Here is an 18009-nt window from a genome sequence, read left to right as displayed (position 1 = left end):
AGCTTCATTGATATATAATTCACATACCGTACAGTATGTATGCCACTCAATGGTTTTTAGTAATTCAGAGTTGTGCAACCATCATCACATTTAGAACATTAGAACATGTCCATCACCCCCAAAGAAACCCAGGGCCAGTTAGCAGTCACTCCCCATTTCCCTCCAGCTCTCTGGCTCTGTAGATTTGTCTGTTCTCACAGACTTGCTTTCCGTGCTCTAACTCTTCTCCAGGGCCTTCCTTTTTAATGACTTGATGAGAAGGGCAGTGCCAGCATCTCCAGGGAATGGGAGGAGTAGGTAGGGACTTTATTGGACAAGGGCCAGCTGCCCCTTTTCTGGCCTTAAATCTCCTGGTTCCCTCCCCTTGGTACCAGGATTTTTCTGTTCCCGCTTTTTTCCCTCTACCAGGTGCAAGCAGAGTCTGGGTTCATTTGGAGGGCTGCTTCATAGCTGGGGAACTAGGCAACAGGCTGAGCCCACAGCATTTTTGGCCCTGCTGCTTAGGTCAAGGCTCAAGGGTAGACTGAAGGTATCTGGGGATACATTCCAGTCACCCCGCGTATTTTCCAGCCTCTAACCTTAGAGAGAGAGGCTTTGAATAGGTTGAGGATGCAGGAATCTGCCTTCCAGGACCCGGGACTCTGATCACAGAGCAGTCTGGTTAGAACTGACTGGTATCTCATGTTGCACAAGAACACTGAGGTAAAACTGTGAGCTTTCGGGAAAATGCCAGGATACGATGTATGCGACCTGTGTGGGTGTCCAAGCGTGGGTCTTGGATTAGTATGTGATTAGAAAGGGAAATAAGTAGAATAAAACAAAAAGCAAGCATAGTACTAGTTCTGGTCTTGGCCGCTCTATGAAATAGTCTGCAGCCCTTGGGAAGTCATTCACTGCCTCTGAATCCAGTTTTCATATCTTCAGATGACGGAGCTGGACCGATTGATCTGTGTGTTGCGTCTCTCAGCCTGTGAGTCCTACACTTTGTCACAGAACATAAAACGGTTGTGTAGGACCTCCCCTTCCTAAGCCTATTTTCCAAATGAAATCTTAGGTTGGGATTCCTTGCTTCTTTAGGTTGGATTAGATGTGTGAGTTATATGCTCGCTTCTTATTTGCGTCCCTTCCTTAATGTGAGAAGTTGGCATGTGTCTTAAGTTGTAGGTCTATTATAGGCCAATTGCCCATTGAATTCTACTGTCTAATACAACAAAGGGAAATTAATACCTAACCAAGGTAGATTATAAAATACTTGTCAGTAGCCCTATTGAAACACTGAATTGGGAAGTCACAGTAGGAGGAAAAAGGCAGAGAGCATTATTTCCCTAGTGGTTGGCAAACTGCGTGGCTCGCGAGCCGCGGTTTGCCGCTCTGTTGACTAATGAGTTTGCTGACCACTGCCTTAGGGAAAAACACTTAAAAAACATTTTAATAATGTACTAATGTCTTTAACCTGAAGTCAAAACTTCTGGGTAAGGGTAATGCCTTAACTCATTAGTCAACAGAGCGGCAAGCCAAGGCTCGCGAGACGCATGTGGCTCGCGAGCCGCAGTTTGCCGACCACTGCCCTAGACTTTTAATTCAACAAATAATTGTGGTTACAGAGTTGTTGTTTTTTTAATTTATTTGTGGGTTTTTTTTGTTATGGTTGTTATTATCATGTTATCCTAACAACATCCATGATGGTTGTAGTTGTTGACTACAAGGATATGTTATGCCAACAGCCCTAATAATTTTTAGTTGCAAGGATTTTTTGTTGAATCACTGTGGTAAACTACTCCGCACGGAAAGAAGAAAAGGTGAAATGAATCTGGGAGAGCAGCAGAGTTAGGAGCAGTGCGCTGAGTGGGTGGGGGACAGCAAGAATAAGTTACGCGGAGAAAAGATAAGGCAGGAATCCTCTGCACCGCACAATGTGACCCTCCAGGTAATCCCACCAATCTGCAAGAAAATCTAGAAAAATCACTAAATGAATAGTGTCGCTTAATTTCTTACGGAAGTTTCATGCTCTGGTCATCAGAGGGCCAAAACAGACAGACATAGTGAGGTGGAGGTTAACATTTTGGTTACAGTGACAGCCGTGCAGAAAGGACTGTAAATTGGTACAGCCTCTCAGAGAACTATTAGGTTGTATCTACCAAAACATACACGTATCTTATGACCCAGCGATTATATACAGATTTATATCCAATGGATATATATTGCTTATCCGTTCTATCTGCTTACCTAACCCATGCTGTAGAGAATTTCCTAAGTCATCATTCCTTCAGCTCATATGACCAGGCTAGTTTGAGAAATGTGCATGTATTTTTGTGTTCATCATCTCCCAAACAAATGTATACTATGCTTTAAACTAAAGAAAAGCCACTCGCCCTAGCCGGTTTGGCTCAGTGGATAGCGTGTCTGCCTGCAGACTGAAGGGTACCAGGTTTGATTCCGGTCAAGGGCATGTACCTCGATTGCAAGCTTGCTCACATGCAGGAGGCAACCAATCGATGTGTCTCTATCACATAGATGTGTCTCTCCCTCTCCCTTCCACTCTGTCTAAAAATCAATGGAAAAATATCCTTGGGTGAGCATTAACAACAAAAACAAAAAGACCTCAAATTGTGAAGATTACAGACCCTGGAATTTAGATGCTTGGGTAGGAGGGCATGTGAGTGCCTCTGGATCACAGCAGGTAAAGCATTGCTCTGTACCAGGTGGAGCAGCTCTTAGTCGCCTTTGCTTCCACCATAGTTTTTGCTGTTATATCAAAGTTCATGAGCACAGTATAGAGTCTAATAGTTTCATAAGGTTTATGAAATGCATCAGTCTTCCATGAATACTTCTACCATCTCCCACTCACCATAAGCAATGACTTTTAATTCATACCTGTTTCTTTGTAATTTACCTTCCTTTCCCCTCATTTTTGACATTTGACTATATATCCTTTAAGTATCCTTAAAGTATCCTTTAAGTATGTGTGTTCATATTAAGTATGCATACATTTAAATTAAATCATCAAAACAACTCTTTTTTCTGTATGCATCACTTTCACTAAACATTGTATTCTTGAATTTGTAAAAACCAACTAATAAATATAACTATCACAGTCAGTAGTTACTAAGAGAAGACTACATATAAAAGTAATCATAATAACTATACAGGTAAAAAGCAAAATAATAATAACTTGTACATGTTATCTATGCAAAATATATATGCATGTGGGCAAGGACTTGAAGGGAACAATGAAACATGAAAATTATTTTTTTGGGGGGGAAAACATTATATTCTTTTGAAAAGACCATTTTAAATGGCTATATAATATTCCATCTGTGAATGTGCCACGATCTACTTAATCATAGTACCTAATTATTGGACATTTTAGTTGTTTCTTGTTTTGTTTTCTTGCTACTATAAATACTAATAGAATTAATATATCTGTGTGTTCCTGTGAGTGTGTGTTGCTACAGGTAAATTGACTCGTAGATATATGCTTTCTCTCATAGCTTTAAATGTTTTTCTATGGTTCATAATTGTTTCCATTTTATTTGCTATCTTCACGTTCTTTGTAGCCCTCTGGCCTCCTCTGAACTAGACTGGTTATTCACTGCACAGCTGACATCCTGGGGATGCCACCATTGTCCAGGGATTCCCTCTCATTCTCCTGTTTCCTGGCTCCTTTATCTTTTCCTTGGTTTCCTCCTTTGTCTAGGGCAGTGGTCGGCAAACTGCAGCTTGTGAGCCACATGCGGCTCACGAGCCGTGGTTTGCCACTCTGTTGACTAATGAGTTTGCCGACCACTGACCTAGACTCTCGATTCCAGTAATTCCAATGTTGTTGTTCCTTATGATTAAGCCCCTAACCCAGTGGTCGGCAAACTCATTAGTCAACAGAGCCGCAGTTTGCCGACCACTGGTCTAGGAGAACAACCTTACTCCCCACTCCTTGCAGTAGCTTCTTGACAAAGGCCTGGCATTTCTTAAAAACATCTTCATTCAAACCTAACCTAAATTTGGTTAGGCATAAAATTTTAGTTCTGAATTCATTTGGAATTTTTAAAAATTCTAAGTCATTTTTTTTCAATTACAGTTGATATATAATATTATATTAGTTTCAGGTGTGTACCCCAGTGATTAGACATTATATAACTTACTAAGTGATCATCTTGATAAATTTTGTACCCATCTGACACCATACAGTTTTTACAATATTATACTGTACTTTACATCCCTATGACTATCCTGTAACTACCAATTTGTACTTCTTAATCCTTTCACGTTTTTCACCCATCCTCACAGCCCTCCCCCCAATCTGGCAACTGTCAAAATGTTCTCTGTATCTATGAGTCTGTTACTGGTCTGCTTGTTCATTTATTTTATTTTTTCGATTCAATTGTTGATAAATATGTATTTATTAACATATTATTGTTCATATTTTGATTTTTTTTGTTCTTAAAGAAGGCCTTTTAACATTTTATGTAACAGTAGTTTGGTGGTGATGAACTCCTTCAGCTTTTCTTGTCTGGGAAGCTCTTTATTTCTCCTTTAATTTTAAATTAGAGTCTTGCTGGGTAAAGTAGCCTTGGTTATAGGTCCTTGCTGTTCATCACTTTGAATATTTCTTGCCAATCCCTTCTGGCCTGCAAAGTTTCTGTTGAGAAATTATCTGACAGTCTTATGAGAGTTCCCTTGTAGATAACTAACTGCTTTCATCTTACTACTTTTAAGATTCTCTCTTTGTCATTAACCTTTTGCATTTTAATTATGATGTGTCTTGGTGTGAACCTTTTTGGTTTCATCTTGTTTGGAACTCTGTGCTTCTTAGACTTGTATATCTATTTCCTTCACCAGGTTAGGGAAGTTTTTCAAATAGGTTTTCAATTTCTTGTTCCCTCTCCTCTCTGTCCAGCATCCCCATGATGAGAAGGTTGGCACACTTGAAGTTGTCCCAGAGGCTCCTTACACTATGCTCATTTATTTTTTTTTTATTTTTTTGCTGTTCTGATTGAACGTTTTCTGCTTCAAAATCATTTATTTGATCCTTTACTTCATCTACTCTAATGACTCCCTATAATGTATTCTACATTTCAGTTATTGTATTCTTCATTTCTGACTGGTTTTATTTTTATGTTTTCTATCTCTGTTCTTATGTTTTCTATATCTTCTTGTTTTGTTTTCTTTCCTATATTTTTGATGAAGTTCTCACTGAGTTCTTTCCCTAAGTTCATTGAGCATCCTTATAACCAGTGTTTTGAACTTTACATCTTGTAGATTGTTTGTCTCCATTTCATTTAGTTCTTTTTCTGGAGTTTTGTTCTGTTCTTTCATTTGGGTCATGTCTCCTCATTTTGGCAGCCTTCCTGTGTTTGTTTCTATGTGTTAGGTAGAGTTACAACATCTCTGGGTGGCAGAGTGACCTATTGTAGTAGGGGTCCTGTAGGATCCAGTGGCACAACCTCCCCGTTTGCTCAAGTTGGGTACTCCAAGTGAGCACCCCTATCTGTGGGCTATGTAAACCCTCCTGTTGTAGTTCAGCCTTGATTGCTGTTGGCAATCAATTGGAGGGATTTATCCCCAGGCCAATTGGCTGCAAAGACTGGCTGTGACCATCAACCACTGTGGAGGATCAACTGTGCTAGGGGCTCACCCCACGGAGCAGGATTTACTTCAGCAGGACTCTGGTGCCCACTGAGTCCGCCTCTTCAGTGTGCTGCTTATGGAAGTGGTTAGATGGTGACACTTTGACTCAGTCTGAAGCTTTCTACTGGGTGTGCTGGCTCTGGGGCCTCCCAGGAGATACAAGCCAGGGTCAGCTACCACCTGTGTTCTGCCCAGGGCCACTGAGCATGAGCTACAAAGCGGTCTGCAGGTGGCTGTTACTTGTGCTGGGCTTGGAAGTGCCCAGGAGGGGCCAAGCTGCAAACCAAGGTGGGCTGCCACTTCATGAGAGGTACAGGGCACACTGAGACCAGCTGCTGCTTATTTGAGAGATTTTAGGAAAGTCTGAAGCATGAGCCACAACAATCCATTTGTATGGAAAAAAAAAAAAAAACACTGGAAACAATGTGGGTGGGCCCACAGGCTGGGTGGTGACCGGGTTTCAGGGAATCACCAGGGCAGGACAGTGATGGCCAGGTTGATGGGGTCTCAGATATGGTGCCCACCTGCCAGCACTGTGAGTGAAGGGCTCAGAAAAGGAACAATGGCCTCTGCCAGCACTTCTGTCTGGGAGAAAGCTGCCCCTCCAGCTCTCACCCTGATGCCAGACACTTCAGTCTCTCCCTGTAAGTCCCTTTCAAGCTGCTGCCCCAGTGCTGGAGCTCAGAGAGAGTGAGTTCAAGTAAGTCTGTTTGTGGGCCCTTTAAGAGGAACTCCTGGGGCCCTGGCCAGGTAGTTCAGTTGGTTAGAGCATCATCCCCCAAGGTTGTAGGTTTGATCCCCGGTCAGGGCACATATAAGATCAACCAATGAATGCATGAATAAGTGGAACAACAAATCAATGTTTCTCCCTCCCTCCCCTCTCTTTTTCCCTCCCTCTCCTTCTCTCACTCTAAAAATCAATCAATAAATAAAGTAAGAAAAATTTTAAAAAGAGACACTCCTCATACTCCAGCACCACTCCCCTCACTCAGCCTCACTTCCTGCTGGTTTTTACAGCCAGCAGTTATGGGGACTTCTCTACCGGGCACTGGAACCCTGGGCTGGAGGGGGCTGGTGTGGGGCTGGGACCTCTGGCTCCTCAGCGGGGACCTCGCCTGGCAAGATATCCTTCCCCATTTTTACCCATCACACATGGGTGTGCAACCAGCCCATACCACATTCCACCCCTCCTGTCAGCCTCAATGTGGCTTCTTCTTTATATCCTTAGATGTAGAATTCTGTTTGGCTATATTTCAGGCAGTTTTGAATGATGGTTCTGTAGTTTAGCTGTAATTTTGATTTGGTTGCGGGAGGATGTGAGTACGACATTTACCTACACTGCCATCTTGACCGGAAGCTCTATAGATCATTCAGAATTTTGAAGGAATGACAATATTATCTTCTGGTTTCCAATACTGCTGCTGAGAAGTCTGGTGCTGTTTTGATTCCTGATCTCTTGTTATGTGGCCTCTTTTTTCACTGAGAAGCTTTTAGGATCTTTTCTTAGTCTTTGGTGTAGTGAAATGTCACAATGTTATTCTATGTTATTCTTGTTCTTTAGTTTATTCTGATGGCCCCTTTTGATCCTTCTGTTTGGGAATATTTTCTTGCATTATTTTACTTATTTATTTTGATAATTCTTTCCCCTCTTTTTTTTTTCTGATTTCTTTTTCTGGAACTTTCATTACGTGGATGTTGGCCCTCTCACACTTACCCTCTAGTTTTCTTTTCTTCTCTATTTAAAAAGATTTTTTTTTTTTTTTACTTTTGTACTTTGCCAGTGTCTCTATTTTCTAGGCTTTTATTTAGTTTTCCATTTCTGCTGTCATAATTTTAATTTCTAAGAACTCTTTTTTGTTTTTTACTTTTTAATAGCATTATATTTTTATCTCTCAGGATATTAATGATCATCTTTTTGAAATTTTCATCATTCTGCATAGTTTGTTTCTTATAATTTGCTTTATGTTTTTTGTTTTGTTTTGATATTGTCTCTCATGTTAGAGGTTTTTCTCAGCTGCTTGCAAATATTTAAGAGTAGAATGTTAAGAACCTGACTAAAAATTCCCTTTCAGGTTTTGTTGACTGGTCTGCACTGTAGAGCAATCTGGCTGAGCTATTTCATTGAGGACCTGTGGTCTTAGCATCTTTTGGCCCTTGCATCATTCAAATCCCCAGAGAAGACTCTTCCAATCTTTTGTGTAGAGTATTAATTTGGCTTCATTTACTCCCCATTTTCAGTACAGTCCTTCACTCTCAACTCTGCTTCATGTTTCCCACTTCAAATCCCTCTTTTATCTTATTTAAGAAAAAATATTTAGTTTTCTACCTGGGAAACATAATTACTTCTCTTTCAGCCTTTTAACCTGTTCTGCTCTTGACAATGTCATCTTGGCCATACTTCCAGAACCGCTCAGCACCCCAGTGCCTGGGCTTCAGAGGATCCCCAGGCTGAGGGAAGCCCTCCGGTACTCAGCAGGTTGAGTATTGGCTTTCCCTGCTGCTGACTAAAATTAATCTTTCTGAGTCGGTTACACCTGTCCTGCTATCTAACTTCCCATGTGGGTGTTGCTGTCACAACCTTTCCTATTATTTTTGTGTTTGTGATTTGTGCCTTCTTAAAGAAATAAATCCCATTTTTGTTTTCTTAAGGTTTTCAGAGGAAGACATAAATATGTGAGTTCATCACCTTTAACCAGAGATGACCCACATTGCTATTAGGGAGAAGCAGGTGTGTCTGAAAGCAGTACGTGCTAACAGCGTTCCCAAGGAAGCACTGGAGAAGAATTGTTTTCTCGTCATTAATTCACTAGGAACCACAGGACTAGAGGGTCTAAGATCTTTTGTTTCTGTACCTTTTTGGCAGCCTCCTTTTTCATATAGGTAAAAGGGTGAGGGACATAGAGGCACAGGTTTGTCAGTGAGCTCATCTGAATGGCAGACTCTTCCCAAGTGGGAGATGTTAGAGTGCTGTGCATCTACCCTAGGCCCTGTACTGACCTAGACTTGGTCCTGGTTTTCTCCTTCACTGAAACCACTGTTTGTTTTCTCTTCCATTCCCAACCCCCACACCTATTCTATAGGATGACGAGAGCCTGAAGTACCTCACACATGAGGAAAAGGATGTCATCCTGTTTTTTGAAGAGACTATTGATTCCCTGGAGGACGACTTTGAGGAGCAAGTCCCGTGTGACAGTGGGGTACACTGCCAACCCCCAAAGTCTCTGGAAGGGAGCACTCCCGGTCACTTGGAACCAGAAGATGTCATTGACTTAGTGCAGCCAGCATATGCAGGTGGGGAACCTGAGCGCCTCCCGGATGTGACTGAAACAGCAGGTGAGGAGTGAAGCGCCAGTCCCCAGACTCTGGCTTGCTCTGTTAGTGTTTTACAGGACACAGGCACGGCTTTCTGTGTCTGCCAGCGTGGAGCTGTTGGGACTTACCAGATCTTTGTAGGTTAGAAGCATCATCTTCATAGTTTGTACAACTAAGTAGATGTTTTCTTAGCACATTAGGATGACAACACATGAAGGGAAATTCCAAAAGGGCTAGAGTTAAGGTTGAAACTATTTGTCATACAGATAAACTTTATATATATAAAGAAAATCGAAAATGGCTTCAGGTAACAATTCATTATAGAAAGAAAACATACCATAGGAGGTACTTGTATTTTAGCCCTTGAAGTTTGATCTCAATTTTTGTGCAAGATTATATCCCTACAGCTGTAGCATGGATGCCGAGGTGGGAGTGTTTAAACTGAAAAGTCAGCTGGTTCAGGAAAATAGGAAATGATCAGAAGGAAAATTCAGCTCGCCATCCTCTTTGTACCTTGCCTAACTCAGGGCGGCATCGAAAGGGAGTTCTGTTCACCAAGTCCTGTGGTAGAACCAGAGGCACAAGGAGAAAATTTTCTTCCATTTTCCTTCCTAATTGGAAAAAATATTGGAAATAAATGTGGTCAAGGGGGTAAGGATTAGTGATGATGAGGGAAAAAAAAGAAGAGAAAATTATTTTGCTCGGCTACCTACAAAAGACTGCCATTTGTCACGAGCCTCTAGAAGTATTTTTCCCTTTTTTTATTTGTAAGCAGGGCTGCGTGTTACACAAAATTTTACACACTACGGTTATAGATTCCAAAGATGGAGCTTAGTTTGCAGCCATCTCTTCAAAGAAGAGACTTAATATGAATTCCCCATTTTTATCACACTTCTTTGAAGTATAGTTCCTAAAATAAATTTGAACTAGCTGTTCCTTTAAACATGTCAGATCAGAGGTTGGCACCAAGGAAAACACATTTTGAAAATAAGCCACCTTGCCCATCAATTCCCTAACATGACATTTTCATAGCAATTTTAAGGGCCTCCTCTTTGGCAGGCATTGTGTGAGACTCTGCAGTACCAAGGTAAATAAGGTGGCCTACGGTTTTGCAGCTGGAGACAGGGGTAGAAACCTAAGTTCAGAAAAGTATTAGGTGATCTGTGACGAATGTATGTTCAGGATCTAGTCAAGGCTCCAAGGCTGGCATATTAAGCTCTACCTGGGGCTGTCATGAAACATTTCTATTTCATGGAGGAAAGCGATGGGGTTGTTGATGTGCCACATCACCTCCCCTTCTTCATTTCCCCTTTGTAAAAATCCCTGCTAAGGCAAGTTACTATTTCTTCCTATGAATGGCTCAGGCGGATGGGTCATAAGGAGCTTGCTTTTATGGTATACATCCCAGGCACTGGCCATTTCTGCCTTGGCAGTCTTTCACCATCACTGGTTCATTCTTCTCATCCTGTGGTTATGAGAACCATGTATTCCGTTCTCTCTTGTTAGTCCAGGGGACAGGGATAGAGGAAGTTCAGTTTACAGGAGGCAATGTTGAAGTTGGTATTATGTCCCTTTGAGACCCTTTTCAATTCAGGGAGAAATGCAATGTGTTTATTTTTACATAAGGTTACGTAAACTTATGAGGATTCTGCCTACTTCTCAGGGGCTGGACCTGTTGGAAAGGAAGACATTGCTGTCCTGGAATGCGGGGCCCAGGATGTGGAGGCTTCTCCCCCACCAGGGTGCACAGGTCCAGAGGCCCTTCCTCGGCCACCCTCCCTGCCTGTCACCACAGCGCCAGCCCACCCCAGGAAAGAGCAGCTCTCTTCTTCTCCTCCAGCGGAGCACCCAAAACTGCCCCGTTCAGTTCCTACTCCGCTTGTTATCGCCCAGAAAATTTCTGAGAAGTTGGCAGGAAATGAAGCACTTTCACCCACCTCCCCCTCCAAGGAGGGCAGGCCTGGAGAATGGAGGACCCTGACTTCCGTGGCCCCTCGAAATGGAGACCACTTGTTGTGGCACAGACATACGGCACAGCCTGCACCCAAGATCCACCGCTTCCCGAGCAACATCAGTGTGACCAACAGCGCTGGGAAGGAGTTCAACAAGACCATCTCCAAGGCCGCGGTCAACGTGCAGGAGCGGAAGGCCCAGGTCCTGGCCAACATTAATGGAGTCTCTTTCTTCTCCATGGGAGAATCGGAAGATAGGGCCCAAAAGGGTGATCTCCCTGAGCAGAAGAGAAGCGTCTCTCCAGAGCAGGGGACGTGTGGCCAGAGGAGGCCAGGCCCCGTCCCGGAAGCTGTGTCCACACAGGCAGGAGGACAGACCAGCAGTCAGCAGTCCAGAGGCGTGCAGACAGAGCAGACCCCACCACTGGAGAATGGCTTCCAGAACATCCATGATGTCCTAAAGAGTGAGCCCGGTGCCTTTTTCTCTACTGGGAAAACTGTCACTTTCCGCCCGGACCCGGCTCTTACCAATAAACTTGCACGCCAGAATGCCAGCAAGAGCTTGTATGAGCACCGGCAGCCGGACTGCAGCCAGGATGCTAGGAAGCGATCGGGTTCGCTGCCCAGGGCCGTGGGGTTTAGACCCCAAGGCATCACCGTCCAGTTTGCTGGTCGAGGCTCCACTGAGGAAGCTCGCCGGGAGGCCCTGCGGAAGCTCGGCCTGCTGAAAGAGAACTTGTGATGGAGAATGAGTGGGGGCTGGAGGCTGTGGATGGCCAGGTTTGTTTGGCCTAAAATGGCTGTGCATCGTAAAGAGCAATCACAACAGTCCCAACAGCTCTGCCCTGCTGCAGTCTAACAATGACGGGTACCAGGACACAGCAGTCCAGGCTGGGTGCCCGACCCCTCCCATCCCACCTTTGAACTGGGATTTCCTTCTATAAACAAGGGCCAGCACTAGAGCTTCCTTTTTCTAAGAACTCAGATAATAACCTTGAAGACCTATAGGTTTCTATGATTTGTAACTGCCATCTATTTTGTAGATTCAGGAGAAGGGGGATTGGGTCCAATTTGCTATTCTTGAGTCTCTAACCTAGTCTTTGATCCCAAGCAAATGGACGTGAAGGCCAGTTTAGATCTCTTATACTCAATTCTCTAAGCTAGGGATTTCCTCTCCTTTTCTAAGAAAATATTAAAACTGAGTGTTCAATTTTCATAGTGTCTTACAATACATGTTTGGTTTTTTCTTTTTGAAGGGCATAGGGTAATATGTTAGCCCTAAAAATGCTTTTGTTTCTTGATATAATTTGGTTTGCCTAGTTTTTTTTATTGAAAATTGAAATGAAACCTTTAGAGAATGATGCACTATAAGTTTGAGTTATGTGAGTGGAATAGAAAGATTGAGTGTGGAAAAGGTGGTAATTTCAAGGAAGCAAGTCTCATCACGCTGAAGGGTCTCTGTTGTTGGGGGATATGTGCATGAGCATCTATTGTGTATATACATGTATAAAATACGTTTATAGAAACATGTTAACATATACATATATAGGTATTGTGTTGGCACATATACATTTATCATTACTTATATATAAACTTCTTAAAACCCTATACTCTTGATAGACACTCAGCATGGGGATAGATGACATAGAAATTGTTACTTCCTAACATGGAAGTCTTTTAAGGACACAATTCCAGGATATTTCGGTGAATCCAAGTGCTTTTTCCTCCGCAATGTGTGTCCTGTTCCCAATTAAAGTAATATCCCGAGTAAGGTTGCAGATAAGCAAGATAGTTTTTAAAAAATTTTAATGAGCATTTTCAAAGATTTAATTTATCACCTGGTTTTAACCTAATTTTAATTTATGACTTAATTTTAGTTCTGCATGTTCCAAGGTAGCTAGTAAACAGGAGGAAACAAAAGATTCTTCAGATCCCCTGTGTTCTGTGGGCAAGGTCTCAGGATTAATTTAAAAGGGAAAAGACAGTGAACTAGATGACAGCATGAAAAGAGCTGGTTTACTCCCAGACTGTCTTACATGCTGAGTTGTAACCACAAGCATTATTATCAAACTATTTAAGGCTGGCGTCTTTAACCTCTAAAAATAGGCTGGGAAGGGCCACACTTAGATATCACGCCCTTTTGTTATTATGGCTCAGCCACTGTCACAGAATCTGTTTCTTTCCTGGTGAGTATTATTTAAATTCAAATGTGATGTGAAAGACATTTTTTCATAGTGTTCAATTTATTTGCCTTGTAAGTTACAGAAAATGATTGTAATTTCTTTTCCTTAGAATTACAGTATTTAGTATCTCAGCCAGTTTCTTGATGGTCTTATTTTAAATAGGTATTAAAGTAGTTTTTATTTTACTTGTTTATATTGGATATGGTTAAAGGATTATTGAAGGCTATATTATCTTTTTACAAAGTGAGATGCCATACACAGTGTTTAAAATAGAGAGTCTTGATATGGCTGATTTATTTTTATCTTATCCTATAATGTCATTTGATTAAGGTGAACTTGACTATATGTAGTATATTTGTTTTCATAATGATAATTTTGAAAAATAAATTTAGATTTATCTTATATACAAACAACTTTTGTTTTGCATTTTATACTTATTTTCAATTATTTTCTTTTAAATGTTATATCCTTTCCTTATATTTATTCATAATTTCTTGTATTTACTTCTACCTATTGCTCTGGTCATTTCTTGTGTTCAAACCCTAGAAATTAAAGCCATACATTTTGTTCGAGGTTCAAATTATAGTTGCCAATGAAGTAACTAACCTGTCTGTGTATGTATCGTGTTAACAAAAACAACTAATTTGCTGAAGGACATTCATTTTCTTGCCATACTACATGATAGGACACTCTTAAAGGGTCACCTTCAAAGAAATTTTAAGAACCATAATTCAAAGCAAAATTGTAATCAAAAAGAAAGATGAATTTTAAGTGCCCAGTTTTTTTTCAAGTGATATTTGTAAATCAGTCTTTGAAACTCTTTATCTTAAAATGAGGGGGGAAATTCTTCTGCCTTTAGAAAGGTATGTGTAAATGGCCCAACTAGAGTCTCCTCTGCAGACTGTAATACTTTGCAGTTGCCAGGGTAACAGGGTCTGTTCAGTCTCTCCTCCTCCTCCCCCTCCTATGTTTGGTTCTTGGTGTGCATACTTACTTTCACAAAACGAGCAGAAATGTGGATTTGTGCTGTTCTCTCCAGCCCACATTCTCCTTCTGTGGCCCCTTGGCTGCATGTCTCTGAGTCTCAGGATGTGCACAGCCCAGGCCCCACCCGAGCTGTGTGCTGGCTCCTTGTCCTGACTTTGACAATATAGGCTTCTTCCCTCAGAATCCCTGATGGGAGGTGAGCTCCCCACTTGAAATGAGCTTTCATGAAGAGCTCCATGTAGTTGATAAACAAGGCCTTATGGAGCCCTTAGGATTGACGTTTTTATTTGTAAAAAATCAGAAAAGTATTCTCTTTATTAAATTCCTACATCTCTAGCTATGTGAAATTTGACCTTTCAGAGGATTTGATGGTGATGTATTTGTACAGAGGACCTAAAAAATCAGTTCTTTATGTTTATTCAAGAGTAATGAAGAGAGCCGAAACCGGTTTGGCTCAGTGGACAGAGCTTCGGCCTGCGGACTGAAGGGTCCCGGGTTCGATTCCGGTCAAGGGCACGTACCTTGGTTGCGGGCATATCCCCAGTAGGGGGTGTGCAGGAGGCAGCTGGTCGATGTTTCTCTCTCATCGATGTTTCTAGCTCTCTATTCCTCTCCCTTCCTCTCTGTAAAATATCAATAAAAATATATTTAAAAAAATAAAAAGAGTAATGAAGAGAGAGAACTAAGATAAATATGAAAACAATTTATTGTTATCAAGAAACTTGTAACTGCTATGCCATTTCCCTAGTGGAAGTGGCAGAATGAGGCACTGCTTTGGTTTTATTTTAAATTTATCTCTATTGTTGAAAGTTTACAGATGTCCCCTTCCCCCCCCTTCCCCGCCCCCCCCCCCCCGCCCCGCTCCATTGCCCCTCTCTACCCTGCTCTTGCCCCTTCCCCAGGCCTTCCCCCGACTATTGTCTATCCAGGGGCTATGCATATATGCCCTCCCTTCACCCCCCTTCCCTCTGAGAATCATTGGTCTGTTTCATGCTTCAATGTTTCTGGATCTTTTTTGTTTGTCAGTTTATTTTGTGTATTAGATGGAACCTAAAAAAACAAGATCTGACTGGCTTATTTCACTTAGCATAATACTCTCCAGGTCCCTCCATGATGTTTCAAAGACAAAGAAATCCTTCTTTTTGCCCTAGCTGCTTTGGCTCAGTGGATAGAGCATGAGCCACACTTAGATATCACGCCCTTTTGTTATTATGCAGACTGAAGGGACCCTGGTTCAATTCTGGTCATTGCTTCCGGTCATTGTGGGCGCAGTCCCCAGTAGGGGGCATGCAGGAGGCCGCCAATCAATGATTCCGCCATCATTGATGTTTCTATCTCTCTCTTCCTCTCCCTTCCTCTCTGAAATCAATAAAAATATTTTTTAAAAAATAAAATCCTTTTATAATGCTGCATAATATTCCATAGTGTAAATGTACCACAGTTCTTTAATCCATTCATCTACTGATGGGCACTTGGGCTGTTTACAGATCTTAGCTATTGTAAATAACGTTGCTATAAACATAGGGGTGCATATATTCTTTCTGATTGGTGTTTCTGGCTTCTTAGGATATATTGCTAGAAGTGAGGTCACTGGATCAAGTGGCAGTTCCATTTTTAAATTTTTGAGGAAATCACACTGTTTTCCATAGTGGTTGTACCAGTCTGCATTCCCACCAGCAAGAGTACCACAGTTCCAGTTCCTTTTTCTCCTCGCCAGTACTTGTTTGTTGATTTATTAATCATAGCTATTCTGGCTGGTGTGAGGTTATATCTCATTGTCATTTTAATTTGCATCTCTCTGATGATCAGTGACCTTGAGCATTTTTCATGTTCCCCGGCTATTTGTATGTCCCCTTTGGAGCAGTGTCTATTCAGGTCTTCTGCCCATTTTTAAATTGGGTTGTTTGTCTCTTTTATTGAGTTGTATGAGTACTTTACATATTCTGGAAATTAACCCCTTATCAGATATTTCATTGGCAAATATGTTCTCCCATAGAGTGGGTTCTCTTTTCTTCTTCTTTTTTTTTTTTTTTTGAGTGGGTTCTCTTTTCATTTTGATGCTGGTTTCTTTTGCTGTGCTGAAGCTTTTTATTTTTATGTAATCCCATTTGTTTATTTTTTTTTCCTTGTTCCTCTTGCCCTACGTGATATATTGATGAAAATTCTGAGATTTTGCCACCTATGTTTTCTTTTAGGATTTTTATGGTTTTATTGCTTACATTTAAGTGTTTTATGCATTTTGAGTTTATTCTTGTGTATGGTGTAAGTTGATGGTCTATTTTTACTTTTTTGCATTATCTGTCCAATTTTCCCAACACTGTTTATTGAAGAGATAGCTTTTACTCCATTGTATGCTCTTGCCTCCTTTGTCAAATATTAATTGAGGATAAGGGTTTAGGTCAATTTTTGGGTTCTCGATTCTGTTCCATTGGTGTATATGCCTGTTCTTGTGCCAGTACCAGGCTGTTTTGATTACAATGTCTTTGTAGTATAGCTTGATATCTGGTATTGTGATTCCTTCAACTTTATTCTTCTTTCTCAAGATTGCTGTGGCTATTTAGTTACATATACATTTTTGGAGTATTTGTTCTAGATCTGTGAAATATGCTATTGGTATTTTGATAGGAATTGCATTGAATCTATAGATTGCCTTCGGTAGTATGGACATTTTAATGATGTTAATTCTACCAATCCATGAACATGGTATATTCTTCCACTTGTTTATGTCTTCTTCTATCTTCTTTTTCAACGTCCTGTAGTTTTCCAAGTATAGGTCTTTTACCTCCTTGGTTAAGTTTATTCCTTTGTATCTTAATTTTTTTGTTAAAATGGTAAATGGGATTTTTTTTAGTCTCTTTCTGAGAGTTTATTATTGGTGTATAAAAATGCCATCGATTTCTGGGTGTTAATTTGTATCCTGCTACATTGCCAAATTCATTTATTAAATTTAATAGTTTTTTGTGTGGAATCTTTAGAGTTTTCTATGTACAGTATCATGTCATCTGAGAACAATCACAATTTTACATCCTTCTCTCCAATTTGGAAAATCACATGATCCTATCAGTAGATGCAGGAAAAGCATTAGACAAAATCAAACACCCATTTTTGATAAAATTTTCAGCAGAGTGGGAATAGACTTGGGGGTGGGGAAACTTTTCTCTGCCAAGGGCCATTTGGGTATTTATAACATAATTCAGGAGCCATACAAAATTATCAGCTTAAAAATTAGCCTGCAATATTTGGTCAGACATTTCATTAACTCACCCCTAATGCCTTGGCAGGGCCAGACCAAATGACTTCTTGGGCCTTCTACTGCCCGCGGGCCAGATGTTCCCCACCCCTGGAATAGAGGAATCATACCTCAACATAATAAAGGCCATATATGACAAACCTAAGCCAACATTACATGGGCGGGGGTGAGGGGGTCCATAAATTTGCCCATCAATGGCCAAAACTAAAATGATTTTCCCTAAGAACAGGAACAAGACAGGGTTCACCACTTTTATTCAGCATAGTACTGGAAGTCCTAGCCACAGTGGCCAGACAAGAAGAAAACATAAAAGGCCTCTCTGAGTGTATTTTATCCCCCTGACAAGACAAGCTTAATAAACTGCTCCCTTGGGTTCTTAAATGTTTGCACCAAATCCTTGTGTCCTCTGAAGGAGCAGGACTTGTTTTCTGTTTTTCTTCCTGCCCCCCCCCCCCGCCCCCGCCGTGACCTGTGCTCCCCAGCTCCTCGGCGGCAGGAGGAAGGGGAGGAGCATGGGGAATGCTCACCTGTGAAAGGTTTGTGTTTTCGTTGAAATGACAAGTCACCAAACAGGTTTTGTTTCTTCTCTTCACAACAAGGCTTTTTCCCTGCTTTAAAGTATGGGGAACAAGTTCCATATCTTTTTCTAATCTACTCGCTGGACAAGCCCTGTATTCAGATATCTGAGAAAAGAGAAAGC

At 41.3% G+C, this 18009-nt stretch overlaps 1 protein-coding gene across 1 annotated transcript in view; it reads left to right on the top strand.

The window, feature by feature from the left end:
• The window catches only part of PROSER2 (proline and serine rich 2), a 44796-nt gene extending 31317 nt beyond the window's left edge, over positions 1 to 13479 (top strand). Inside the window, exons 3-4 of the mRNA XM_080679411.1 lie at positions 8706 to 8958; positions 10601 to 13479. Of these exons, the coding sequence (XP_080535537.1) occupies positions 8706 to 8958; positions 10601 to 11631 (1284 nt within the window). The 3' untranslated portion in view covers positions 11632 to 13479. The remainder of the gene's footprint in view (positions 1 to 8705; positions 8959 to 10600) is intronic.
• The last annotated feature ends 4530 nt before the right edge of the window (positions 13480 to 18009 follow it).

This window comes from Plecotus auritus (assembly GCF_963455305.1).
Source record: "Plecotus auritus genome assembly, chromosome: 1".
In the NCBI taxonomy this organism is placed as follows: Eukaryota; Metazoa; Chordata; class Mammalia; order Chiroptera; family Vespertilionidae; genus Plecotus; species Plecotus auritus.
The sequence above is the reverse complement of the archived record's forward strand: the minus strand, read 5'-3'. Positions and strand labels throughout refer to the sequence as shown.